The 27,057-nt window shown below is 44.6% G+C and overlaps 2 protein-coding genes across 4 annotated transcripts in view; one reads left to right on the forward strand and one right to left on the reverse strand.

Annotated features, from left to right (window-relative positions):
• Positions 1-531: 531 nt before the first annotated feature.
• On the reverse strand, positions 532-22,440 carry GORASP1 (golgi reassembly stacking protein 1). 2 transcript variants are annotated; one of them, XM_037891153.2, is made up of 9 exons: positions 22,253-22,440; positions 14,341-14,421; positions 11,184-11,387; positions 8,227-8,313; positions 7,735-7,865; positions 6,075-6,222; positions 5,235-5,385; positions 4,620-4,775; positions 532-3,536 (listed from the first exon to the last, which is right to left on the reverse strand). In XM_037891153.2, the coding sequence occupies exons 1-9, from the start codon at positions 22,313-22,315 to the stop codon at positions 3,280-3,282; spliced, it is 1,278 nt and encodes a 425-aa protein (XP_037747081.1). In that variant the 5' UTR covers positions 22,316-22,440; the 3' UTR covers positions 532-3,279. The 2 variants fall into 2 exon arrangements, with proteins under 2 accessions (XP_037747081.1, XP_037747080.1); XM_037891152.2 differs by having other exon boundaries at positions 11,184-11,438; positions 22,253-22,415.
• A 120-nt stretch (positions 22,441-22,560) lies between these two features.
• TTC21A (tetratricopeptide repeat domain 21A) overlaps positions 22,561-27,057 on the forward strand; it is a 60,550-nt gene continuing 56,053 nt past the window's right edge. The window contains exons 1-3 of one of the 2 annotated variants that reach the window (XM_007059437.4): positions 22,577-22,691; positions 24,518-24,647; positions 25,931-26,044. In XM_007059437.4, the coding sequence (XP_007059499.4) occupies positions 22,665-22,691; positions 24,518-24,647; positions 25,931-26,044 (271 nt within the window). In that variant the 5' untranslated portion in view covers positions 22,577-22,664. Of the gene's footprint in view, positions 22,692-24,517; positions 24,648-25,930; positions 26,045-27,057 lie in introns of both variants that reach the window. The other variant, XM_043541610.1, reaches the window with a different exon arrangement.

Here is a 27,057-nt window from a genome sequence, read left to right on the forward strand (position 1 = left end):
GCCTAGGGAGGTTATGGAAGCTCCTTCACTGGAGGTTTTCAAAAAGAGGCTGGATAAACAGCTGTCTTGGATGGCTTAGACATAACAAATCCTGCATCTTGGCAGAGGGTTAGGCTAGACAACCTTTGTGGTCTCTGCTAACCCTATGATTCTATGTCAAGTCCTGTCCAGGTGTTTTCCAGCATGGTAATCCTGCCAGGCAGGGCAGTGGGATGAGTAAATGTTTGGCAAGGAACTCTTCTACTGTTACAGAAAAGAGCACTAGAGACGCCCCCAGCTAGCACATCCTACTAGCACCAGCATTTGTATTAGCCAGGTGGACACATCTTCTATCTGACAGACCACGCGCCCTTGGGACTTGATAGAGCAACAATATAGTATTTTTCAAACTTGATACTTAGACTGCTAAGCCAGGCTTCCATCTTTGTGTACCTTAAGGAAGTTTCCAAGTATTAAGGTCAGAGGAACTTAGGTTCTTGTCTCTCAAATTAAATTCTTCTATGCTGGAAGAGTTAAAATTTTGAAGTCATATTCACAAATATCAATTTAATTTATCTTGCACTAATGTTAGCAGTCTAAATGGTGTTCAGCTGTTCTCAAGAACATAATTCACAGCTTACCTGTTATAAGGAAATCACAAAAACAAGACTTCACATCAGATCTTTCAGCATAAGTGCTTTACAAACAGTGAATGTAGCTTCAACCCACAAATTCTTACAGATGAAGTGCCTGAGGCAGGGGCTAAGATAATCAGTCATTCAGAATGCTAGGGGCTACAGTCATCTACAGTCAAAGAAAAGTTTGGAGTAGGTCAGAAATTTTCAAAATTCACATTTTAGATAATTTTTCATCAAAAATGAGAAGAATGACAAGATCTTTGTAATTATCACAAAAAAGTTCAAATTCTGTTTTTCAACCAATCCTAGGTTAGCTAATGTTAAATGCTGTGAACACCCAAAACACCATATAAGTAGCTAAGCTATTTATTACTGTTACATTTGAAATTTAAGATTGGGGTTGATATTTCCTGTTCTGTTTTGGAATTCTTAAAAAGGGGCCTCTTTCTATATCTGGGTGCTAAACAGTAGCTCCAGGTTTGTGAAGGACCTTAAATCCCCTCCACTCCTTTAGCTGAACTGCCATTAGCTTAAAACCCCCCCCAAAACAACTACAACCATAACTCCACTCCACACCTGTTAATGAGAATATGATGCTTGCCTAACTAGATCCTCCTTTACATAAGGGTGGCTAGTTCTTTCACCATGCTCTGAAAACAGAAGGACTGAACAAGAAAAATAAATTGACCAGTAGCTTAAGTTGTATGATCTTTACTTTATGAACGTTGAATATTCACTCGTGAGCTTTCACTTTGCAAATACAGTATTCTGCTAATATAATGTAGTGAGAAACAAATTACTATCACATCAACTGTAACTGCAAATATTTTAATTGCAAATCCCCTGTACTTAATGCTTGATATATTCTTCTCTATAAAGGGTAAAAATATGTTGGCCATCCTGTTTGTACAGATACCATATGTCCTGTCAAACTAGAGTTTAATAAGAAATTGCACAGTGATCTAAGGGACCTTGCAGAGGACCCTCAGCTGATGCAAGCTGTCATAGCTCCACTGTGGCTATGACAACCCACACCAGCTCAGAATCTGCCTCCTTGTGTTGTGGCTTCATCTACAACACTCTTCTAAATCCTGATTACTACATCTGAGGACTACAGACAAAGCCATCTGACCAAGACAGCCTGGCTCAAAGACATTATCCTAAATATACTGAAGCCTATGAAATACACAATATCTTATGTAGGATGGTGGAAAAATGCCAGTTAACATTTTCCATTGCTACAAACCGTTTTCCAACTAGGATGCATTTTAGACCTCATTGGACCTCATTCTCTTCATATATATTGGATTTACATCAGCATAAATGACCACAGTGAAGTTATTCCTGATCAACACCTGTATGAGAAGAGGACTGGAACCACTGCATTGTACTTAAAAATGTCAAAGGAGCTGCCACCTAAGTAATGAGAAGGATCCCATGCTGGTAGCTTGACAATTGGCTGAACAGTAATAACAAATATTCATAAAGTAAAATAAGTGTTTAAAAGTATAGGAAGTGTTTGAAAACAAAACAAATCTATAAAAGCAGTACAGATCATTACACTACATGTTCTATTCCAGTGTTTTAAACCTATAGATTTATATCCAAAATCGTTAAGAAATGGGAAAATACACAACAGATTAATAAAAACCAGTACCAAGGCTATTCACTGTCAGCCCATTACCTCTAACAGAACATTCATTTAAAATTTTAGTCATCCCAGAATCAAACCACATGCTTCATCTTAAAACCATAGTCTGATTAAACAGAAATCAACTTAGTTAATTTTTAACTCCACAAAAACATTTCCCTTACAACTTCTTCATTGTAAACTCATTAAAAAAGTTCTTTGTAAAAGACCCACGATCCAGACCAATGAACAATCTATTGAATGCCAATCACAGCCACTTGCAGTTCTGTATCACCCAGTATATGTTGCACTTTCTAATGTGCACTATTTCCTGCAAAAATAACTTTATGGCAACCAGTAAATTTACTCCCATTGACTCCCTAAACGAAAGGCAGTGGAACACTTAGTCAGTTCCAATATATAAAGTTTGCATTACTTTCATGTTAATTGAGAAGTCTGTATAAAACAGTTTATTTTGGCACTATATGATCTACAAATACAGTGTGTGTGTTCAGGAAAATTGGGTCAAGATGTAAAAACTGTTTTCCGGGAAGTCAAAATTATGACTAGCATTTTTCTTAAACACTGTAAAAGATACCAGGGAAATAGTCATTAAAATGTAGCTTAATCTTTACATAAAGGCAATTATGCCTTTGGACCAACAAATTAAAAACAATTATAATAATGCTTGTTAATAGAAGAAAAATTAGTGAGTTTTTCCAATCTCCAGCAGATCTTTCAAAAAATATCAATTTTTAAAAATTGAATAGACAAATAGATGCATGATCAATAGACTAATCTGAGTTTGCATAACATTTAAATAAAGTTCCATCTATCAAACAATGCTGAGAAGAGATAACAAGAGAACAAGTGCTGCGTACGGGACCTGTATACTCTTACAGCATTGCCTATGCTAACAAAATAGAATAATTGTAATTATCTCTAGAGATCAAAAAGTCAACATTTGAGATGTAGCATGACAGCATATGGCAGACTGCAGATTGACGACATAAGGAAGTGTCCTTTTTAGTGCTAGTCTTGTATAGCTTCTTTCAGTTCATGTGTCTTTTCATCGCTGTCACGTTTCAATGGGTTAGTGGGTGGTGAGCCCTCAAGTAGTTCAGTTTCTTGAGAATCAGAATCTGTTCTTAGTGTTGACTTTGAAGAAATATCATTAGGAAGAGCAAAGGATGGTAAAGGGGACAGTGAAGGCATTAAATGGTCCGACTGTGTAACTGAGCCCTCAGCATACGTGGTTAGATCTGCAGAGACTGAAGCCGTGGCATGCTCTGAGAAAATAAAAAAGTTAAACAAACAAACCAAAACTTGTCAGACACCTAGCAGAGACTAATTGTGTGGCTGTATTTCTATAGCATAAGGTTGGGTGTGATGCAGCTGACGGACTACTCTAATACAGAGCAATACATTGGGTTCCTGATCTATGACTAGAACTCCTCGGCACCAAGGTAATATACAAGGATTGCTTAATGATTCTTCTAAAGCTTTATCATCATCCTTTACAAATTAACAGCTTTCTGTGTTCAGATGTTTAGCACCCACAACTCCCATTAAAGACAAGTGAGCTGTGAATGCTCGGTATTTCTGAAATTCAGACCCTCAGAAGGTACATCTCAATATTTTAGGATTAGAAGACGTGCTAAATTAAATATTTTAGTTTACTTTTTTGACATTTCAGCCTCACTACAAAGGGCCCAATTTTGTTTTTGTAAGCTAAAATATTGTCTTTATTCTTGGAATGTTCCCCCCCACCTTAAAAAAGGGAACAGTGTCTTTCTACAAAGAAATTTTCCTTTAAAATAAAAAGTGAAATACTCCTGAATATTTTGAGTTACATTTTCTGTCATTATAAATAGACAGCAGCCTTGCTAAAACATCAGTTTTCCAGCTCTGTGAAAATTGGGCTGCGTAGTATGAAAATCTCCTTGCAGCAAAATTTACAAGATCTGTATGTTCATTCTTGCATCGGGAGGACCTAAGCGCTTGAATGGGGATCCTCACATTTACCACATTCTGCACATAAATATCTCAAAGAGCAAACCATATTCCGGATATTAAAAAACAAAAATAAAAAAACCTTATGACATTGGCCTTATCAAATTTGGAATCCACTAGCTTTAGCTAACCCATTCATTCTTGGCTACCATTTTCCTTGCCTTTTAAATCCTAATTCTACCTCCCTCTCATTTTAGCTGTGCTTTCTGTATGATTTTTCAACTAGCAGGAGGTTTTCCTACGAATAATATACCACACATCCCCAAACGCATGACTCTGTAGTTCAGTCATGAACCCCACAATCAACTGAGTTGTCACCAATACCAAGCCAACAGGCTAACAATTTTAAACAAACTCACCAAAATAAGTAGTAGTTCCATCATTAGGTATTAAACTTTCAGTCCCCGCTAAAGAGTCTGCAGCTGACATGTTGAAGGGGGCAGAGGAAGGTAAGTTAGGCATTTTCGTTAAGTCAACAATTTCAGGAAATGAAACACCAGACTCATCTAGAAAACCTGAAGGAGGAATCAACAGTGTTGCTTTAAACACAGTGTGAAACTCTAGACCATCAAGAAAAATGATACCCAAATTCCTGGAATCAGTGGATTTCTCCCCTCCATACCTCTCTCCCTCCTCCCCGCTGCCCCCCCCCTCCCCCCCAGTAATTGCAAGCAATAGAGCTATTAGAGCACCAAGAAAGAATTCACAGAAAATACCATTCTGATATAGGGCTTGCTCCAAAGTCCACTGAAGTCAATGTAGAAACTCCCATTGATTTCAGTGGATTTTGGATCAGGCCCGTAATCAACACCTGAGTGTTAAAGTTCTGCCAGATTTCGAGTAAGAACATCAAAAGCCACACTTATTCTATATTTAAATAAAAAATGGTGGACTGGTGGCTAGGGGAAGTGAGAATTAAACTGCAATCACAAATTTAACTGTATGTTCTGAAGAGGAATAACTGAAGTGCTTACCTGGATCCATAACTCTCTGGACAGGAGGGGGAGGAGGAGGGAGAAGTGCGTTTTCCATTGAATACATATTCATTTCTTGACCTGTGGATTCATCCAAGTTCATAACTTCTTCAGAGCTGTCCCTTTGGGAATTAGGTGCCAACAATGGAGCCTAAAATAACAGAGAAGTATCCCGTTCATACCGTCTCTGGTCAATCTGACAAAGGCTTGTCACTGTGAATGCTTTGCCCCGCTGTTCCCAAAAATACAAATTCAGGGGGTGCCAGCTTGAGCATCCCAGCAGCTCTAACTGCTGAGTGATAAAAGAGGAGAGAGATGGGTTCCAACATGCCCCAAAACCATAAAGGGCATTAAATAATCATGATCAGCACCTTGGATTGGGTTTAGAAATCAACTGGAAGCCAGTGTATTCTCTGGAGAACAGGTATAATATGTAGCACACAAGAAGCATTGCTAAGTGGGCTGAAATTTCTGACAGAATGGTCTTCAGGCATAGACCCATGTGAAGCACATTAGCCTCAGTTAGATGGATAACTGGTTATGTTTATACCCATAAAGAAAGCTCGCAACCTCTTCACCAACTGCAGATGAAACATGAAGTATTCATAGTACGGTGAATCCAAGAGGATCTCAGCTTGCAATCTTGAGTGATAAAAGGCACAGCTCGATGGAATCTCCTCTATTGTCATATCCCCCATTCTAGCAGTATCACCTCTCATTTGGCTTGGCCTTCACCAAGCCCACTTTTACTCAAGCCCTTAGCTCATGGAACCTCACCTGTTAGACATTCATAATAACCTCAAAAGGTACCCTGCAGATAGGAACAAATTTCTTACATACCTCTATGTAGCCATTTGTAGATGGCACAGGGGATCTGTCTTCCGACGGCAAAGGTGAAGGTGGTTTGATTTCCTCTTGCTGGTTCTTTGGCATAACAGGCTGTGTTGGAATTCTATGCAAATAGCCATATCCAATACCACATCCTAAACTGCACAATAAAAGCAAAGTAAAAGAAACCTGACAGACTATAGTGTACTTTTCTGCAGCTGACTAAGTGTTTTAAGTTAGGAATCTCTAAGCGGAAGCCTGGTAGAAATTTAGTTTTCTTGACCTATGGGAAGAAACATGGCATTGCAGGAATTGTAGTCATGATTAAGGCCAGATCCACACTACAAATTTACATTGGCGCAGCTGCACTGCTGTAGCACATCTGGTGAAGATGTACGGGGAGATGTCAGCAAACCAGTAAAGTGCCTGAAACCACTATGGCTTATTGCTAAAAGCAGCCAAGTCAGCAGGCTGTAGATTGGCCAAGTCAGCAGGCGTAGCTTAACCAAGGCAGGAGGGGAGGGCATCTTTGGGTGCCACAGAAAGGGCAGCTTGACCCCTCGTCCTTCCTGATAAGAACTGTGTTGAAATTGCTGATACATGCATTTTAGAAGAGCAGGATGTGCCCCAGGAATGTATATTGGGGCCTCAAGGCTGCAAACTCTGGAAAAAACCCACACCTGGTTAATCAATAATCAGAAGGAACCTCTTGCTTGACCATTGAAACTGCTTACTTAACAAGTTTTCTTTAAGGGACATGTCATTCTATTACTAATGTATAAATAAGGGGGAAAAGTTTGAGGTAGTTGGATTCTTTTTGGACTCTCCTTCTGGAGACATTTTGCAGTCCCCATCATCAGATGGAAGATTTGGCAGACGGAAGCCTGCCGCTGTGTCACTTGAGAGCCACACTCAGCTTTGGTAATTATCAAGGGTTGGGGTGTTTTACTAACCGTTTGGGGAGGTGTGTAAGTGCTTGAGACTAAGTAAAGTTTAGCTTTAAGTGAAGGCACTCTTGTGTTGTCCTGTTTGTGCCAGCCATCTATCGGTCGGACAGCCATGTCTCCCCTGATTTATTTTCTGACACCACCTCGCAGAGTAAACGTTACCAAGAGCTTTGGGTTGAAAGAACCCCGGGTAACAAAGACACTCTAAGCAGATGGGAGAGAGGTCTCTTGTCGGATTAATAACTCCACCTCCGCAAGAGGCAGTAGCTATGTCAGTATGTAGTGTAGACCAAACCTAACTGTAGCAATACTGAGGCCACGAAGTACTTCGCAGTTCAGCTTTAGCCTTGTGTGACTCAAAAACTTCAAGAGCTTCATTTCCACCATCCTTACAAAATGCAGGAAAAACCCCAAATTAATTCCAAATGAGAGACACTGTTGCAGGGTATAAAGGGTCCACTCCTGCTACTACTGAAGTCAATGGGAATTTTATCATTGGCTTCTATGGGAGCAGGATTAGACCTACATTATGCCAAATTCACACTCCACAGCTGCTCTCCATTATTTAAAACCTCAGAGCAGAGAAATTTTATGTGAGAATGTTGAGGAAAATAAGACTCAACTGAAAAGTGGAAAGCTATAATAACTGGTGATGTTATTTTACAGAAGAATTTATTTACAAAACATACCCTATAATCAGGCAAAGACTAATCACAAATCAATACCTTCCTTCTCCACCCCAGGCTCCATTGGGAGTGACGAATACCTCTCGGCAGGAATCGGTTTCCGTGTTATACACCATCAGCTTCAATGGCTTCCCCTCATGGGATTCAATCAGTGAGAAGAAATCCTCTGACTGATCAAACAAAGATAGTGTGTTAGCCCTTAAAATATGTTGTTTTATCCCCAGCTCCCCACTTTACAGATATAAGCAGCTTTCAATGAAGAGAAAGATCACACTCACTACTCCAAAGGATTAAAGAAGACTACTAAATTGCTGGTGACATTTGATCTTGAAAGGCAGCTAATTTCATTGTCTGGTATAAAGAGGTAATGACTAAGTTGGTCATAAAGAGGTGGTTATCATTGCCTCCTCCCGGAGCTACGTAAATTTGGGGGATGTATAACCAATTAAAGCAGTTGCAATTCACACTTCACAGCATACACAAAAAACTGCAATAGTTAAATAAAAAAAAAAAAGGAAAACTATGTTCTACCTCCTGAAGTATCTGATCTGATCCAACAATGTAGTCCGTGTGGGGCTGCAGACCAGCTAGAGCTGCAGGGGAAGCGGGTTCCACGTCCTGTAAAGGAATGATTCAGGTCACCTGCATTCACAGCTGAATAAACTGTCCAACAATTAGAGAGTGAAAAATTTAACTCAAGAAAAATGCAAGGTAAAATGATTTGTGTTTAGATTAGAAAAATATCTGAGAACGCTGCATTTGAGTACAGTTCTTTGTACTCTTGAGTATTCAAGATTCATAAATAAAGACCAAACTTAAATTTCACCAGTTCACAACCCAATCCTTGTTTTAATCCAAGTGTAATCTCTTGCTAACCCTCAACAGACATCTCAGCAAGAGAAGTCAAAGATTACGAGATGAAACTAGCTTTTGCTGGGGACCCTTCCGAGTCTCTTTTGGCCTACTCCCTAAACCCATATTAACATTTACTTTAAAAATAAAGCTTTTCTGTGCTCTTCCATCTCCATATTATTTTAATGAAGATCAGTCAAGCTAAAGAGACCAATCCAACTGGAATGCATTTACTTTGCCAGGAATTCTTTACCTGCCAATAAAGTGACAAACAAGGTGGGGGGGGGAATGTTCAGCATCCAGAAAGAGGATCTTGGGCTAAGACATTAATAACTGCCTGCATTCGTGATCCCTAGCTCAAAAGAAGTCCCTCTTACTGAAAAATTATATTTGCATAGGCAAATCCTTAGGACAGTTCCTGTTCTTCTCTTAGCTGACTTCAATGGTGTTAGTGCTTTGGCATGCAAAAATGAACAGAAAATTAAATGCTCCATGTAGCGGGAGTACTAAGACACTAACTGGCAACTCCAGCATCTCGAGGCTTCACTCTCCTAATGATAGTCCTATGGTCGTGAGCATATTTTACTGCATCTTTCAGGTTGACAATGACACTCACATTCCCATCCAGAGAATGCTCATGAAGAAGCTCCTAACATTTATCAGAACAAGCATTCACTAGGCCCCTAGAAATCAAAGTGGCACATTTTATCTGAAAATAAATGAGAAATGATATCACTGCTTTAAAGCAATTCCAGGGATTTGCCATCAGGAAATTAACTCCATTGATGTGAGGAGGGAAACTGACTATGTCAGTGTCTTGCAGAAAACTTTAAGGCAAAGGTTCTTTAAACTTTGGTACATGAACTTGTAGGAACTGATAGACTGCCCTCTTACAGTGTGTCTCCTTTAAGGGGCTCTGGGACCTAGAGCTGACCAATCTGTGTTCTATAGCGTGGCCCCCTTTAAGGAAATCGGAATTCAATGGAGCAGTAGGCTAGCTGGTGTTAATCAGGTAGCTACCTCCTTAAAAGGATAAAACCCAGCTGATAGGTGATTCCCAGGAAAAAAAGACAGACTGGAGAGGGAGTATCAAGTCAGGAGAGAGGTTCCCTGCGGTGTAAACTAGAACAGAGACTGGTGGGCTGGGGAAGCCTGCCTGAATTACAGTCCAGCCCCAGGAAGGAGGGCTGAGGAGCCCTGGAACCAAGGAGAAGAAGTGTGTGAGTCCAAGGATCAAGGGAGGCTCCATGGAATCAGAACATAAGAATTGCTATACTGGGTCAGACCAATGGTCCATCTAGCATAGTATCCTGCCTTCTGACAGTAGCCAGTACAAGAGTTTCAGGGAGAGTGTACACACAGGGCAGTTAAGAGTGATCCACCCCTGTCTTCCCCTCCTGGCTTCTAGCAGACAGATTTAGGGTCATCTGGAAGCATGGGGTTGCATCCCTGACCATCCTAATAGCCATTAATGGACCTGTACTAGGTAATTTTATGGAGAACTTTTTTGAACCCAGTTATACTTTTGTCCATCACAACATCTCATGGCAATGAGTTCCACAAGTTAATTGTGCACTGTGTGAAAGAGAATGCAGCAAGAACTTGGATTCTGGTGGTCTGGGCTGGCGAAACCTGCTTGAATCGTGGCACAGACCATGAAAGGGCTGCGGAATCCCTTAATCAAGAGGAAAGAGTTGTGAGTCCAGGGGCCGAGGCAGGAAGAGTCCTGTGGGAAAGACTCTCCAGAGGCAAGGGGGTTGCAGTGGGAGTAGTCCCCTGGCTCAGAGGAAACAGGAAGGGCACTGGCAACAAGGGTGAGTTGGTCCTGCTTTGAGCAGGAGGTTGGACTAGATGACCTCCTGAGGTCTCTTCCAATCCTAATCTTCTATGAGACTACGAATTGGAGCTGCCTGGTGCACAAGTTAATCCCCACCCCCATGCAGGAAATGGTTTTTATGTCTCATGAAACTTCTGCATCAGGACAAAATGGAGACGTAAATTTTTCCAACTGGGGAAAAGGGGTGTGTGTGTGTGTGCGTTCGTTCGTTCCGAAGCAGGCACAGCAAGGACTTGAATCCATGTCTCTTAAAGCTGGCATGTTCCAGTTTCAAATCAGTATTTTCTGATGAAAACCAGTTTAGTTGAAAAATTCTCACCCTGCTTTAAATATCATGTCCTCTAACCTTCCCACCAAGATTTTCCCAACCAGATTCCCTTCTCTTCTAACTCCCCCAGGGCAAAACTCCCCCAGCCAAATTCAAAACTTATTTTATTCTGAGTCCATAAATACTTAAGTCTATTAAGGCCTAAAATAAATATGCACAAAAAAGAGAAATATGCATGGGGTACTTCAAACATTAATAGCATCTGGGAACTGCTGCATTAAGGTACCAAGTTTATATGCTGAATTGTTTTCATAAAGTTTTTCAAATGAGTGCACATATCCATTCCACTTCAAGCATGTGTGTGCCCAGTGTACCTGTGCTGGCCTACACTGGTGCACTGGGCATGCGCACACCTGAAGTGGAATGGACATGCACAACACATCTCAAAGAACAAGTGACAGAACAGGTTAGTAACCATTTTTACTAAGCTAAAGCACACAGCCTGAGTACACAGATGTTTCTCTTGCTCACCAGGACATGCCACACGTGTTCATTGGCTCCTTGGAAAGTGCAGAACCTCACACTGGCTCCGAGAAGCCCCTGCCCTCCCCACATGTTGCTAGGGATCACCTCCACCTCGCGCACTTTCATCGTTTTGATGTTGTACACCTCCAGCTTCACTGCCTTCTCGGCATTTGCCTTCAGCAGATCTTTCAACATGGTGTTTTCTTTATTCTGTGAAACACAGGAAAGGAAAGATTTGTTTCTGACAGTGTGTAGCTGGATCTGGAATGCAAAAACATCAATGAAGAGGCAGAATTTCAATATCTAGAACCAACAAAGGTGGGGACCTAACTTCTACCCTCCATAACAACCCCACCAGCACTACTTCGTTTGGATGCATGAACTAGTGTAACCAATTCTAATCCTGGGTAAGGTTATTCTGCGGAAAAGGACCTAGGGGTGACAGTGGACGAGAAGCTGGATATGAGTCAGCAGTGTGCCCTTGTTGCCAAGAAGGCCAATGGCATTTGGGGATGTATAAGTAGGGGCATAGCCAGCAGATCGAGGGACGTGATCGTTCCGCTCTATTCGACACTGGTGAGGCCTCATCTGGAGTACTGTGTCCAGTTTTGGGCCCCACACTACAAGAAGGATGTGGATAAATTGGAGAGAGTCCAGCGAAGGGCAACAAAAATGATTAGGGGTCTAGAGCACATGACTTATGAGGAGAGGCTGAGGGAGCTGGGATTGTTTAGTCTGCAGAAGAGAAGAATGAGGGGGGATTTGATAGCTGCTTTCAACTACCTGAAAGGGGGTTCCAAAGAGGATGGCTCTAGACTGTTCTCAATGGTAGCAGATGACAGAACGAGGAGTAATGGTCTCAAGTTGCAATGGGGGAGGTTTAGATTGGATATTAGGAAAAACTTTTTCACTAAGAGGGTGGTGAAACACTGGAATGCGTTACCTAGGGAGGTGGTAGAATCTCCTTCCTTAGAGGTTTTTAAGGTCAGGCTTGACAAAGCCCTGGCTGGGATGATTTAACTGGGACTTGGTCCTGCTTCGAGCAGGGGGTTGGACTAGATGACCTTCTGGGGTCCCTTCCAACCCTGATATTCTATGATTCTATGATTCTATTCACTACTCACATCCATCAGTATCACTCCCGCCACCCCCTTCTTTTATTATGCTGTTATAACAATTTTGGTCAATTATACTAGTTCTGAACTATGTCTACATTACAATAAATAGCAATACTTTATATGGTGACCTTGATCTTTTTCCTTACCTCACTAATGCAACCATTTTGCAAGTCTTGAAGTAGAATTCTTAAAACAAATTAGTAGTGACTAGTTATAACTTAGCTAAACGTTTACAACAGAACAACAGATGGGCTTTTTAAGAACAGTTTTTAGAAATATCTACCACAATTTCACTATTTCCACATGGTTAATGCAGTACTTGCCCCTCACTGGAAACAGCCATTGTACTGACAGTTTCCAATAGAAGATCCAGTCTGATATAGGTAAGACAGACTTAAAAAACCCCTCAGCTTCTATCTGAATACAAGAAAGCAAAGGATCTTCAAAATTGTGAGGGATTTATTTAAACTTATTTGTTGATTTTAATGGTAAAACTGATTTTAAAAATAGAATTGTCCCCACAACAGCTTTGAAAGTCTCCTCTTTCCTCAGGCATTCAAACAGGAACTGCATTCCCTGCATGAGACTGGCCACATGGCAGCTTCCCACTTGTTAATGATTCATTTTCATGTTCATATGTAACCAAGTGTTTACATTTGTTCAAACAAGCGTCGAGTTCTAACAACCTAAAAACCGGGACTTTCATCTCGTGCCAGAAAAACGCTAGAGGAAATGCCAGAGGATACTCTACCAGTCCTTCAGGGAGTCAAGCGGCATAGAAGTTGGACGACACAGGATCCAAGGGGACAGCTAGAATGTCACATGGGGAAGATTTTTAAATGTTATTTTAACTTTTATGTAGGCTCAGGTTTACAATGTAGGGACTTTGTTAAACAGTTTACTACAGAGGCAGTTAGCATTAGTGACTTATGGGGCTTATAGTACAATGAACCACAACTCCATCTCATAAAGACCCCAGGGTGGAAGGACTCAATAGATTCCAAATACGCACACCATGGAGTCAGAATCCTATAAAATAGGGAAGGGAACAAGAGTAGGAGGCTCTCCTGAGAATTTATTTTTCTTCATTGTTTTAGAAATATCTGACAGCCTGATCCAAGTCCCATTAAAGTCAAAGGAAAGGCTCCCCTGATTTCAACAGGAGTTTGATCAGGCCTTAACTAAGGCCTGGGTTTGCCTCATGTAGTTCTTCTGACAGTCACTAGGAAAAATAGAGGTTTCTATAAAAAACAGCATGACAAAATAATTCAGGCAAAACCACCCAGTTCCTCTCCTGTTCGCAACTTTAGCAAAAATACACAAACATTTTCGCTGGTTTCTCTTCTGCTTGAGTGAGGATTGCTCAGTGGAGGAACAGTGATAACTCCTCCAGCATCAGCACATTCATTTACTTCCCAGTGCAAGAAAGATTTCACACCTATCACTACGCTGTACCTCAAAACCACTCTGTTAGAAAAAGCAACAGAGATCTGTTCTTTCAAAACAGGAGTTTTTTGGTTCTATCCCTATTGCTGACATCAAGTTTCAAGCAGCCATAAAATATGTAGCCTGGAGGGAAGTGGGAAGTCCAAGGTGATCATAGATTTCTTACAATATTTTCACCCTGCGATTCAGGCTGTATGAGATATTCACATCAGTGTTACAGTCTTAGATCAGATTTGCTAGTCAAGAAGAGACTAATGAATTCAGAAGAAATGAGCTGGATGGTCTCAATCTAGCTTCCCATGGACATGTGTCCACACTGTGAAAAGCAAACATATTTGCATCAGTTGGCACTCTCAGCATGAAGGCCAAGGATGGAATGAGCCTTCAGACCACAAAATAACTTCACCCACAGCTGATCTCTCTGGGTCAGGGTTTTGGCACACTGGCAAGAAAGTGTAGGGAAGCTTGCATGGCTGCCATTCTGACTAAAGACAGTATCAATCTCCCAGAGCCAAGTAGGCCAGCACCTTTCAAGAGCACAAAATTAAAATAAAACAATTAATTACTTCTTTGAAAATGACTTGTCTTTAGCCACTTACTAGCCTGGTGTGTCCTATTGTGATGATAAAGTCAAAGAAAGGTTCCAACCCGGCCTGCTGAGCAGGAGAGTTTTCTTGAACCTGCAAAATTACACATTTTAAATTACAATAAGAAAAATCTATAATAAATATCATCAAGTGACAGTGTTATAAATACTGGATTCACGAATAAATACATTCAGGATTGAACGAAATGTGGGACACCACTTAAGAGACCTTGGAAGCGTTCTCAAAAATTTGAATTCCCTTTCCTCAGTTTTCTGAGCCATGACATCCATATGGGCCATCTGTGGAATAGTCCTACTAGACAACAGGTGTCAATTAAACTTCAGCAGGTGAAACTGAAACATTGTATTTTCTGCAACTTTAATGGCATTGCAGCTGACAAAGTGCAGGTATATTCTGGCCAGCATTCTTCTACGGTGCACACTTTAAACCAGGGGTGGGCAAACTTTTTGGCCCGAGGGCCACATCTGGATACGAAAATTGTATGGCAGGCCATGAATGCTCACGAAATTGGGGGTTGGGGTGTGGGAGGGGGTGCAGGCTTCGACTGGGGGTGCGGGCTCTGGGGTGGGGCTGGGGATGAGGGGTTGGGGGTGCAGGAGGGTACTCTGGGCTGGGACCGAGGGGTTTGGAGGGCGGGAGGGGGATCAGGACTGGGGCAGTGGTGTAGGAGGAGGTCAAGGATGTAGGCTCCAGGCGGCACTTATCTCAAGCAGCTCCCAGAAGCAACGGCATGTCGTCCCTCCAGCTCCTATGTGGAGGCGCAGCCAGGCGGCTGTGCGTGCTGCCCCGTCTGCAGGTGCTGCCCCATCAGCTCCCATTGGCCGTGGTTGCCAGCTAATGGGAGCAGCAGGGACAGTGTGCGGAGTCCCCCTGGCTGCCCCTACATGTAGGAGGTGTGTGGGGGTGGGGGACACGAGCTACTGCTTCTGGGAGCCAAGCGGAGCCCCGGCATGTGCAGAGTGGGGCAAGCCCCTGACCCCACTCCCTGGCTGGAGCGGGGCAAACCCTTGACCCCACTCCCCAGCTGGAGCTCAGGGGCAATATTAAAATGCCTGAAGGGCAAGATGCGGCCCCCGGGGCCATAGTTTGCCCACCTCTGCTTTAAACCAAGGGAATGAGAAGATAGTACCAGGTACATTCAGGAAACCTTATCCAGTGCTGGAAAGTACCTGGTGTATCTGCTGTTTGCTGTGAAATGGTTAACAAAGTGCTGAATACAGTGGTGTACACACTACTAAATGAATCCAGTTCTTTAGCTTGTGTTGAGCAGGTCAGACAAGATGATCTACATTCCTTTTGGTCTTAACATCTATGAATGAAATAATCTTGTTGTAGTATTGATATCTCCACTCACTCAGTGCTTAGGACAACTACACGTTAAGAACTGCATAACCGACATCAATATGTTTAAGTACTGTTAGCTGTGTGTGGTGCTTTCCAGTTGGGTAACATGTCATACAAATGACAGAAACCCTGCCTTAAGAAACTTACAAACTAAGGCCCTGATTCTGCAGCTGGATCCCTGGATCCCTGCAGGGACCCACTGAAGGCAAGGGAGCTCTCAACAGGGGTTTGTCTGCATGGAGCAGGTTGCAGGATCAGCACCTAAGAGCCACTCCTCCAGCCTCTACAGATACCAAGAGCAGGCCCCTTAAGGGCTAACAGTATAGTATACAGAAGTGCCGCAAAGGGGAACGAGTGGTACATGGTCACTGAACACTTCACAGAATAAGCTGATGTTCAGTAGTTTTTTTGCAATTAATAGCTTGTGCATATTAAAAAGTAAGAAAGTCATTAGATGATGTTCATTCAGCTTTAGATTAGAAACATATGGATAAAGATCAGAGGGGTAGCCATGTTAGTCTGGATCTGTAAAAGCGGCAAAGAGTCCTGCGGCACCTTATAGACTAACAGACGTCTGTTAGTCTATAAGGTGCCACAGGACTCTTTGCCGCTTTTATGGTTAAAGAGGTTATCATGGATACATAAGTGCTTATAAGTTCTGACCCACAGAAGTTAATGAATTGCTGTAAGCTATATTAATGAAAGCATGAAAGAAGTCACAGCGTGTTGATTTTCAACAGCTGTACATGTGAGAGAACAAATGTATAATATAAAACAAAAACGGTATAGAATATTTATCAAAATGCAGTTCAGACAAGGATACAAAAGAGCACAAATTGACATTAAACACAGCATCAAAACCCAGAATATATAGGTACATCAGACTGAAAAATGTTTCTACTTAGATGTATGATTAGTTCAAGGTAAAAATGCAGTGCCATATCAAGGTTGCCATGCCAACATTGCTTATAAGTGAACAGAAAAGTAAACAGATAAGTCACATGCCCCGTTGATTCTGAGGTCACAATTCCCCTGGAACAAAAATAACTGCCACCCTCCTTACTTTACATTACATCGAAGGCCTGTGAAACCATGATAGCTCTATTTCCTCCCTAAAACAAACACTACCAGGCTGCTTAAGGTAAAACTTAGCTCTAGTCCAGAGGTTCTCAAACTGTGGTCCGTGAGCTCCATTCAAGTGGTCCAAGGATAGTTCCCTCTAAGGTGCACGCCTGGGCGGCCACACGCGAGAGTGAATGAAGGGCCACCCACCTAATTAGTGGAGCCGCGCAGGCATGGCTCCACTAATTAGGTGCCTGGACCCTGGAGAAGGTGCACATGTAAGGTGAGGTGGTGGCCTTGGGGGGAATAGGGAGTAGGTGGGAGGGGGCAGTGTTGCGAGGAGGGGGTGGGGGGAATTTGGGATGAGCAGGGCTGCAGTGGCCGGAGAAAGAGGCGAATTTCCCCAGCTCCAGGGCTGCGGCTGCCGGGGAGAGACGGCCCTCCTTCCCAGCCCCAGCTCGGGAGCTGCCGCGGTTGGGGAGAGAGGGCACATCCATCGCATTACAAAGGCAAGAAAACTGATATTAAAATATGAATCGTGTGCTTTTATTTGTAGAACAAAAAAGTTTATTATTATTATTAAGGGTTTTTTTTATATAGCGCTTTTATCCAAAGTGCTTTACAATAGTTAGCTAACGGTACAAACAACATTTGGAAAGATCATTAAGTGGTCCGCCGAGACCCTCAGCAATTTTCAAGTGGTCTGTGAAAAAAAAGTTTGAGAACCACTGCTCTAGTCTACACTTAAAAGTTTTTCAGCTTTAATTATGCTAGCATAGTAGATGCAGTGATACCACTACAGAAGGTACAGCTTATTCCGGTTCGGTATAACAAAATAAGCTGTACTGATATAAAAGCGCCTTATGTAACTGGGATAAGTGAGTCTACACCAGGGCTTTTACTGGCATAAGTGTCACTAAAAAAAGCAAGCCATTAGAAACATATATTTTGAATTAATGGCACATTTGTTGGCAGATAGACAACTCAGGGCTGCATCCCCTAGTCTCTGTGGATCAGCTCTCTCATGCCTCTGAGAACACCCACATGAACCAAAAGATCCATCAGTTACAACAGGATATGTTGTGGTCACAGGCAGTTTAACTTACAGTTTTACCATTGGGGCTTTTTGGGCTCCCAATCCTGCCTCTGAGGTGCTCAAGAACAAACAGCGAGCTATCTGGTTCTGGATCGTCCTCTTTAACGTCTTGATGGTGGATGTATATGCTTGATGTTTCCGGTGGATGCTGCTGTGGTAGACTGGCTACATCATTTCCCTGGCATCTAATTCATTGCTCGTGCTGTCAGTAGCCATATACCAGAAGCAGCAGCAACACAATTATGCAGTAAAACTTTGTAAGCGTAGTTCCCAGCCTTACAAATATGCAATAATTAGCCAAGGTATGTCACTTTTAGCCACCATGACAGCAGAGGAACTAGCAGCCTTCACAATAATGGCAGGGTTTGTTTTCTGCTGAAGTGGGCATGAGGGGTTTCAGTTGTAAATACAGTATAAGGAGTCTTTCAATTAAGGCCCATTCAGCTGGTGTCATATGCTAGCTATTTAACAGTACAGTAAATGTTAAGATGTGCACAGAAGTGCGTAAATGGAAATTTACACATTTCAAGATGCACTGTTCAGCCTGTCACAATGACAAAACTCTACAATATTTATGGGTCAGGAAGGTGCCATTTTAAAATACGTGCCTGTCTTTTTGCTAAAGTTCTGTATGTCCAGCTAGTAGCAGTCACATCAGTACACAGACCAGTGGCGGCTGGTGAACTTTGGGGCCAGTGGGGTGATTTATCAGATCAGCAGGGAGGAGCTGGGGGGATAACAGGAGGAGCTGGGAGGAAGATCTAGGCAGTAGAGGAGCTGGGGGAGGCCCAGAAGAGCAGGGGCCACCCTACAGAGCCCATCCTATTCCCATTCCCTCCTCCCTGTGGGGGGCCCACTATCTGGCTTCAGCTCCACACCAGCAGCTTTGGCCCCCATATTCCCCTTCCTAGTCTGGGCTCCCTCTGCACTGACCCTCCATTGAGCGCCCTCTGCCAGGCCCAGCACCAGGGCCTGGGGGAGTTCCCAGTCAGCCCAAGCCTCTCCAGTGGAAGGAGAGAGGAGAGGGGAGGGTGAAGTCCCATCTGGGTCCTTTCCCATCAGAAAGACCAGGATTGGATGAGACCTCCACCCCGCCCCCATGCCTGCTATAGCCAAGGAGGGGTCTGCCTCGCTCCCTTTGTTGTACCACTAGACGCACCCGGGCCATGAAGTCTGTGCTGGTGATTGGACTGTGTACATTATTTACTCTTGAGGGAATTCTGCACCAAAAAAATAAAAATTCTGCACACAATATTTTAAAATTCTGCAAATTTTATTTGTCAATAAATAACTGTGGAGGCTCCAGCATGGCAGTAGGTAGCACAGGCCACTGGTTGCACTGAGGTGGGAGATCACCCTGTACCCTTGGGACATGGACTCGGTAGTGAAGCTGTACCCAATCCTGACACAGCGCAAAGGCCAGCCCTGCCTCAGAAACACCCCAGGGCCCTATCCCTCTGCGCCAGGAATACTACGTGTGAGCTAGCAGGCTTAGCCCAGCAGGATCCAAGTGTAGAGCGGCTTAGTGTGGGGGGACCAACGTGTGGGGTGAGAGGGTTCTGTGTGGGGCAATCTGGGTATGGGAAGCTCAGTGTGGGGTTCCAGGTGCACGGACAATGGGACTCTGCGGGGCGGGGGAGTGTAGGTGACTGTAGCTCAGTAGGAGGGGGTCTAGGTATGGGGGGATTGGGCTCTACAAGGGGTCTGGGTGCTGGGGAAGTGGGGCTTGGTGGGGTGGGGGTCTGAGTGCAGCTGGTTGTAGCTCATTAGGGTGCCGGGGGACTCAGCAGGGGGTGGTCTGGGTACAAGGGGGCCTGGTGCACGGTGGTAGGGCTCAAAAGGGAGGGGGGGCTGGAGGTGTGAGGTGGGGCTTGGCAGGGGTATGTGTATTTAGGAATGGGGGGTCCAGATCCACAGGGTTTGGGCAGATGGGGGAGCAGCTTCCCATAGTGACCCCTCCCTCCTGTGGCTGAGGAGTGATGGGGCAAGAAGGAGGGGGGTGCAGAGCCAGGGAAGGTTTCTGGGGGGTGCTCTGATGCAAACCCAGCCCCTCCGTGCAGGGAAGTGCACTCCTTCACCAACCCCAGTCCAGCCAGGACTAGCAGTTGAGTCCGGCGCAGGATAGGAACCACTGGCCTAGACATCCCCAGCCCTGCGTGGGGACACTTTAGCATGTGCTACATTCACCACAGCCTGCAGCTTGGGGTGAGGAATTCTGCCTGTGCCACAAGAACGTCCTGCTGTTAAATATGAATTGCAGCATACTTAGTCGTGCGCTGTCACTCTATAGATAAAATTTGTATGAGAGAATGTGTGTGTCACTAAAAACGCTGTGATTCACATATACACACACACATCCATGTATATATAAATTAAAAAATACAAAGTGTGTACTTGCCTACTTTGTTGGGGGCAGTGCCATAACACTCTACACACCAGTTGCCACTGACACAGACTATTCACAGTAAGGAGCCCTCCCCTTTACCTGCTCTTGATGGTAAAACAACATTGAAAGTTCTGCTCTGTTTGTTTCTTGGTGTAGGGACTGCTTTCGTCTCCTCTACAGGGGACAGCACTTTGTTAACGATTAATAAATGATAAATACGTTTGAGATTAGGAGGATAAGAATCACGTTATTCCTCATATAAGGAGGGGTTGAATAAATATACATTTGTGTTATTCCATCCAGAAATGTGCTTCAGGAGCCAAGGCCTCTCCAGACTTCATAAACACAGCAGAGAACAAAGGCAAAGCAGATTACATACAGATAATTGATGCACTGGCCTAAAATTGTACTCTATTCCTGTTGATACTGTACAGCTTCTTTACTGAGACACATGAACAGCTGATTAACTGTAAAGAAGCATGTAGCAATAATATGTGAACTCTTATATTGTGAGGTTGCCATATACCAATGGTTAAAAGACAGGTGCATTGTTATGCAAATTAGCCTATCAAAAACATCTTTGCCTGACATCTATGCTCCAAGACACACATTCAAAACAACCCATGTGCCGGCATCATGCCATACAAAAAGAAAAGGAGTACTTGTGGCACCTTAGAGACTAACCAATTTATTTGAGCATAAGCTTTCGTGAGCTACAGCTCACTTCATCGGATGCATACAATAAATTGGTTAGTCTCTAAGGTGCCACAAGTACTCCTTTTCTTTTTGCGAATACAGACTAACATGGCTGTTACTCTGAAACATGCCATACAAAATAATTGTTAAGGACTGCCGGGAGACACCAATCTCCTCAAATGTATTATCTTATGGTCTGAGCAGAGATTAATTCCTGTCTAGAATGATGCATCTTTGTAATGTTAAAAATCACCAGACAAAAGTCAAAGCTCATATCAAGGTAATTTTTACGATTACCATAACTCAGAAACCATTTGAAGAAAATTCATCAAAATTTACGTAAACATTCTCCTTCGCTTTCAGTGTAAATCCAACAAATTTCAGGCCAAGCCTATTTTCCAATCCATAGTTATAGGGAAGCAAAACCAGCCTTTTATAATTAAAGTTGATTGCAAGGATAATGGGGAGATGTTACTGCCCCTTGGTATGTAGAGCAACAGATGTGTATGGTGCTTCACAAAACAATTAAGATGTCCTAACTTTGCCAGGAGAGTTAAATAGGAAGATCAGACCAAACCCCCCTTTAACTCCAATAAATTTAAGGTGTACAAACCTTACTGGCATCCAGCTGATGCCTTAAAATTGAGTTAAATGATTGCCATGCTGTTCTTCCTCTTCCTCTGTGTCCTGGCACTTCCAGAGGAAGAAGAGAACAGGTGGAGGGTTGGAAGATGAGGGGGAGACACCAGCACAAGCCAGCATGGCAAATATTTAACACGTATGCAAAGTCTGACAACGTTTAATGCTCAGTAGCATTTTGGGGTGGAACCTGCCTGGGGTATTTCCATCGTCCCCCCGCAGGGGCAGGGCTTATTCCCCATGAACCCTTAATGTGGGGCTGAGCCTTCCTGATACAGAACGTATGTCCAAAAGGGCACTGCATGGCAGGGCGGTCGGACCCTGAACCTCGGGGGCGGTGATGCGGGGACATTTCCCAAAGATCCCGACCATCGAAGCCAGGGAGACTCCTCATCTCCTTCACCCCTGCCCCAGGAGCTGCACAATAGGAGGGACGTGTCACAGCGCTGATCTCCCTCCCCTCGATGGGGCTGTGTCCCCCTCCCGTCACCCCCAGGGCGGAACCGTGCTCCTCTGGGTCTCACCCCCCTCGCCTTGGGATGGGTCCCGTCCCAGTCCCCCCCTTAGCCCCTCCCCGGGGCCAGATCCCGGGTCCCCCCGGCCCCTCCCCGGTGCGAGATCCCGGGGGACTAGATCCCGGCCCCCTCCCAGGTCCCCAGGGCAGATCCCCCGATCCTTACCCCGTGCACATGGAAGCCCTCAGCGCCCCCGGCGGGGATCTCAGAGCTAGAGCCCAGCCCCATCGCCGCACTCCGGGAGCGGGGGTCGCTCAAGGCTCCGGGGCCGCCACCTCCGCTCTGCCAGCACCACAGACCCGATCAAACGAGCGCCGAACCGACCGATCTCAGCGGCTGCTCAAGCCTGGGTCAGGGGTGGGGCTATGTTCTGGTAGTTGATAGGCTACGCGCTCGTCACGTGACAGGAGACGCGCTTAGTAACGGGGCGGGGCTCCTCGTAACTCAGGACGCGGCGGGTGCCAGTTGGAGCCGTTGAGGTTCAACTAGTCTCATGCGCCCCGCTGCCCCCCGCGGCTGCCCCAGCCAGGAGCCCGAGCGGCCCCGCCCCCGGCAGTGAGGCGCCCGAGCCGCCGCCATGACCGAGCGCGACCCCCAGCCCATGGTACAGGGCGCGGCAGGGGGTACGGGGGGCGGGGGGCGCACTGAGCCGCGAGCGATGGGGACACGGGAGGGGGCCCGAGGGTGGGCCGGCAACCGGGGGGGCAGCGCTTGCTCTGGGGCACGAGCGAGGCGCGGCTGAGAACGGGAGACAGGCAGGGGCGCGGGTGGTGCTGAGCCCGGTGACGGGGCGGGTGTGGTACGTGGGGCATCGGGCGGGGGCTCATGGGTATGTGATCTCCGGGCTCTCGCCCCCGCCGGGCTCTTCCTCCCTCCCCCATCCTAGCTTCTTCCTCCCCCCGTCTCACCTGACCGGCCCGGCCCTGCTGGTGTGTGCTCCGCACCCGTGTCACGCCGGCCTTGACTCCCCTCCCTGGCAAACTCCCCCTCACATTCACGTTCCTCACCCCCACCTCTAAACTGGCATAGCGCTGCGTCCTGCCCCGCCCCGCCCCACTCCTCCATCCTGCTTCCGCGGGGCTCTTCTCTTCCCTCCCGCTGCCAGCCCGCCGCTGCAGCCTTTCCACCCCGCTGCCCCCAGGGCCGGAGAGAGTGGCTCTGTTCCTGCCGGCGAAATGCTGCTGTCTTCTCTTCCAAACCCCTTCCGAGTGTGCGCTTCAGCCGGATTCTTCTCCGCTTAGCCCGGTGTATGTAATCATAGAAGTGTAGGACTGGAAGGGACATCAACAGGTCATCTAGTCCAATCCCCTGCAACCAAGGCAGGACTATGTAATAACAGACCATCGCTGGCAGGTGTCCAACCTGTTCTTGGAAAAGCTTCCAGTGATGGAGATTCCACAACTTACTTAGGTAATTTGTTCCAGGGCTTAGCTACCCAGACTTTTTTTTTGAAGATTTTCCTAATATCCCACCTAAACGTCCCTTGTTTCAATTCAAACCCGTTGCTTCTTGTCCTATCCTCAGAGGTGAGGGAGAACAATTTTGCACCCTTCTCTTTGTAACAACCTTTTAAATAGTTGAAAACTGTTGTTAAAACCCCCCTCAGTCTTCTTTTCTCCAGATTAAACAAACCCAGTTTTTTCCATCTCTCCTCATAGGTCATGTTTTCTAGACCTTCAGTCATTTTTGTTGCTCTTCTCTGGACTTTCTCCAATTTGTCCACATCTTTCCTGAAATGTGGTGCCCAGAACTGGACACACTACTCCCGTTGTGGATTTATCAGTGTGGAGTAGAGTGGAAGAATTAATAAGTAATTCCATTTACACACTGAGAGCTGATTAGCTAGCCAACAGAGGAAACTGATGACTTCAGTAGAAACAAATTCAGTGGTTTCTGTCTGGCTTCCAATTGACAGGTGTCATGAAAACCCATTTACACTGTTAGGCTCCTTTTTTGTCAATCTGATCAGAAACATCAGGGATTAAATGGGCCTGGAGACTCAAATATATCCTCATCCTGGAGAAGGTTTATAATCTGAGAGCCTGATCCAGCATCCACTAAAGTAGATGGAAGGACTCATGTTGGCTTCAGCAGAGCTAGATCAGGCTTTAAGCCCACAAACTGGAAGAAAAAAACACAGAGCAATAAGTGTTTTTTGGGTTAGCATTTAGAGTTTCTTGTGTTAACAAATTATGTAAAGTATGACTTTTACAAATATTCTGTGCCCTTTGTAGCCATCTCTCTGCTGTCATACTGATATCTTAATATCTGGTTTTCAGTTTATGAAATAAGGATCATAATATGATCAACAATCAGCAGCAACTCCCTTTCTTTAGTGAAAGAATTTCCTTATTTCACATATTTGTCAAATTCAAAAGAGTACAATTACTTAAATAAAAATTAATTTTCCTGCTCTCTTCCTCCCTCCAGGCTTATATTATATATTATGCTCAAGAAAAATATTTCAACCATGTAAGGCAATTTGCAAATTTAGAACTGGACAAATACATCAATGATCCAGTGTTTCAGTTTTTCAAGGCATATGGAACCTTACATTTAGGTAAATACAAAGAAGAGATGATTGTTATATTGGTAAGGAAAAGCAACAATTGAATTTACTTTACTTTCCACCTGTGTTTTTTATTCTCTTGTTTAAAATGGATTATTTTACTTCTGCCTTTTACTTTTACTTTTCAATAACAGATATGTTCAGGAAGAGATAGATGGCCCACTGGGTTTAGCTTAAACCACTTCCAAAGTGATAAAGTAAACTAGAAAAAGGTACTATTTATACTGGAATAAGAGTGTCCACACAGGGAGTTATAGAAGTATAACTCTAGTGGCTTAAATTCACACATTGCCTTATATTGTCTTCCTGTGTAGACAATCCCTAAATCTCAAATTCTGTTTCCAGCACAGTCCCAAGCTGGTGTCACTGGGCTGGGCATGTCAGTGGGGTAAGGAGAGAGAACATCTCCTCCCAAGGCAGTCAGTCTGCAGTTGCTACTTCAGCTTTATGGCTGAACAAGGGTCTGTGGTTTCATATATGCGTGGTTTGAATACCAGTTTGTCCATATGGCTCCTACTGTTTCATAGGGTACATAATAAAGAGCAGATAGAAAAGAGAGATACTATCCCCAATCAATATTAAACATATCCTTCCCAGCGCCCAACCATGGGGTCTCCCCGACCTAGATACCCACACCCCTTCTCCCCAAGAGCCCAGGTGTGAGCCTCCGCCACCCCTTGCCCAGACCCCCATCCCCCTTCCTACCCAGAGAAACAGCTTGAGGCTGGGTCCCAGGCTTTCACAAAGTTTCCTGTGAGCTGCTCTCACCTTCCCTCTGGGCATGCTGGGAACTGCAGCTGCCACAAACCATCTAGCTTCTTCTCCCTCCCCCCAGCAGTGTCTTCTATAGTATGTGTAAGCTAAGCTCTGCCAGGTCCAGTGGCCCATAATGGCAGCTAGCAGCACTGCAGCCCGTTTCTATAGGGGAAAGGAAATTTGGTGCATAAAATGTTAATTTCCGCAAATTCTGCATTGCACAGTGGCGCAGAATTCCCCCAGGAGTAAACAGCAAATCAGGCTAGTAATGAGACACCTGAACCTGGATCACAAAATGTATCTCCATAGTACATTATTCCTCAGTGTTCCAATGTTCCCAAAGCTAGTATACATACTAAATATACAGATATAAACAAGGTAGCTCCAGTGCCAAGGACATGTAATTGAAATGTACTTCTCAGTTAGCCTGAGTCTCTGAGCTGGGTATACAGTGAATTCTTTGAGTGATCATTAAAATGTGAAAATTAGTGAATCTGCTATCTGCATTGTCTTTTCAGGTCAAATACAAGATGCTATCTTACAGCTCGAGAATGCCAGGAAATGCCACTCTGATGTTTCATTATGCTGTCTTTTAGCACTCATTTATGCACACAAAATATGTGAAAATGTTGGTGAGTTTTTCTTATCTGTTAAATGTCATTCATCACAAACTTACAAAAATCAGAAAGTTGACCAAATCAGTGGTCTTGTGCTGCATTCACATATTTAGGTCAAATGAAGACCACAGGGGGAAAGTAGCCTGAGAGTATTTTTATGGAAATATATGCACTCTAACTGATGTCTATTAAAAGGATTCTAACTGATTGTTAAATGGAATAGCACCAAAAAGAAATATTGCTGCATTAATTGCTAAACTGACTGACAAGGGCAACCTGTCCCCAGCCACTCATTATCTGCCTGACAGGCTGTTTTGAGAATTAATTAGTTAGTTTTTACAGCACTTCGAACTTGTAAAGCGTTTTATATGTGCTAGGTATTAGAGAACTTGGGGATTTCACAACCGAACAAGGTGTGTCTTTTATGAGATAACTATCTCATTATAAAATCCTCATGAAGACAAGGCAAACAATAGTTTTACCATGATGGAGGGCAGGAGGGGGATCAGGGCTAGGGTAGGGGGTTGGGGCCCAGGGAGGGGGTCAAGGGTGCAGGCTCCGGGCGGCACTTACCTCAAGCAGCTCCCAGAAACAGTGTCATGTCCCCTCTCTGGCTCCTACGTGGAGGTGCAGGCAGACCCGTCTGCAGGTGCCACCCCTGCAGCTACGATTGGCCGTGGTTCCCGGCCACTGGGAGTTGTGGGGGCGGCACTTGGGGCATGGGCATCATGCAGAGCCCCCTGGCTGCCCCTACATGTAGGAGCCAGAGGGGGACATGTTGTTGCTTCCGGGAGCCGCATGGAGCCACGGAACGCGCGGAGCTGGGCAAGCCCCCAACCCTGCTCTCTGGCTGGAGCACCAGAGCAGGGCAAGCCCCGGATCCTGCTCCCTGGAGGGAGTTCGAGGGCCAGATTAAAACGTCTGAAGGGCTGGATTCGGCTCCCGGGCCATAGTTTGCCCACCCCTGCCCTAGACAAACCTCCTATGGTATGCCTTGACCAGTTACTTACCTTGAATTAGCTATCTTA

Source organism: Chelonia mydas, chromosome 2, assembly GCF_015237465.2.
Source record: "Chelonia mydas isolate rCheMyd1 chromosome 2, rCheMyd1.pri.v2, whole genome shotgun sequence".
NCBI classification, from domain to species: Eukaryota; Metazoa; Chordata; order Testudines; family Cheloniidae; genus Chelonia; species Chelonia mydas.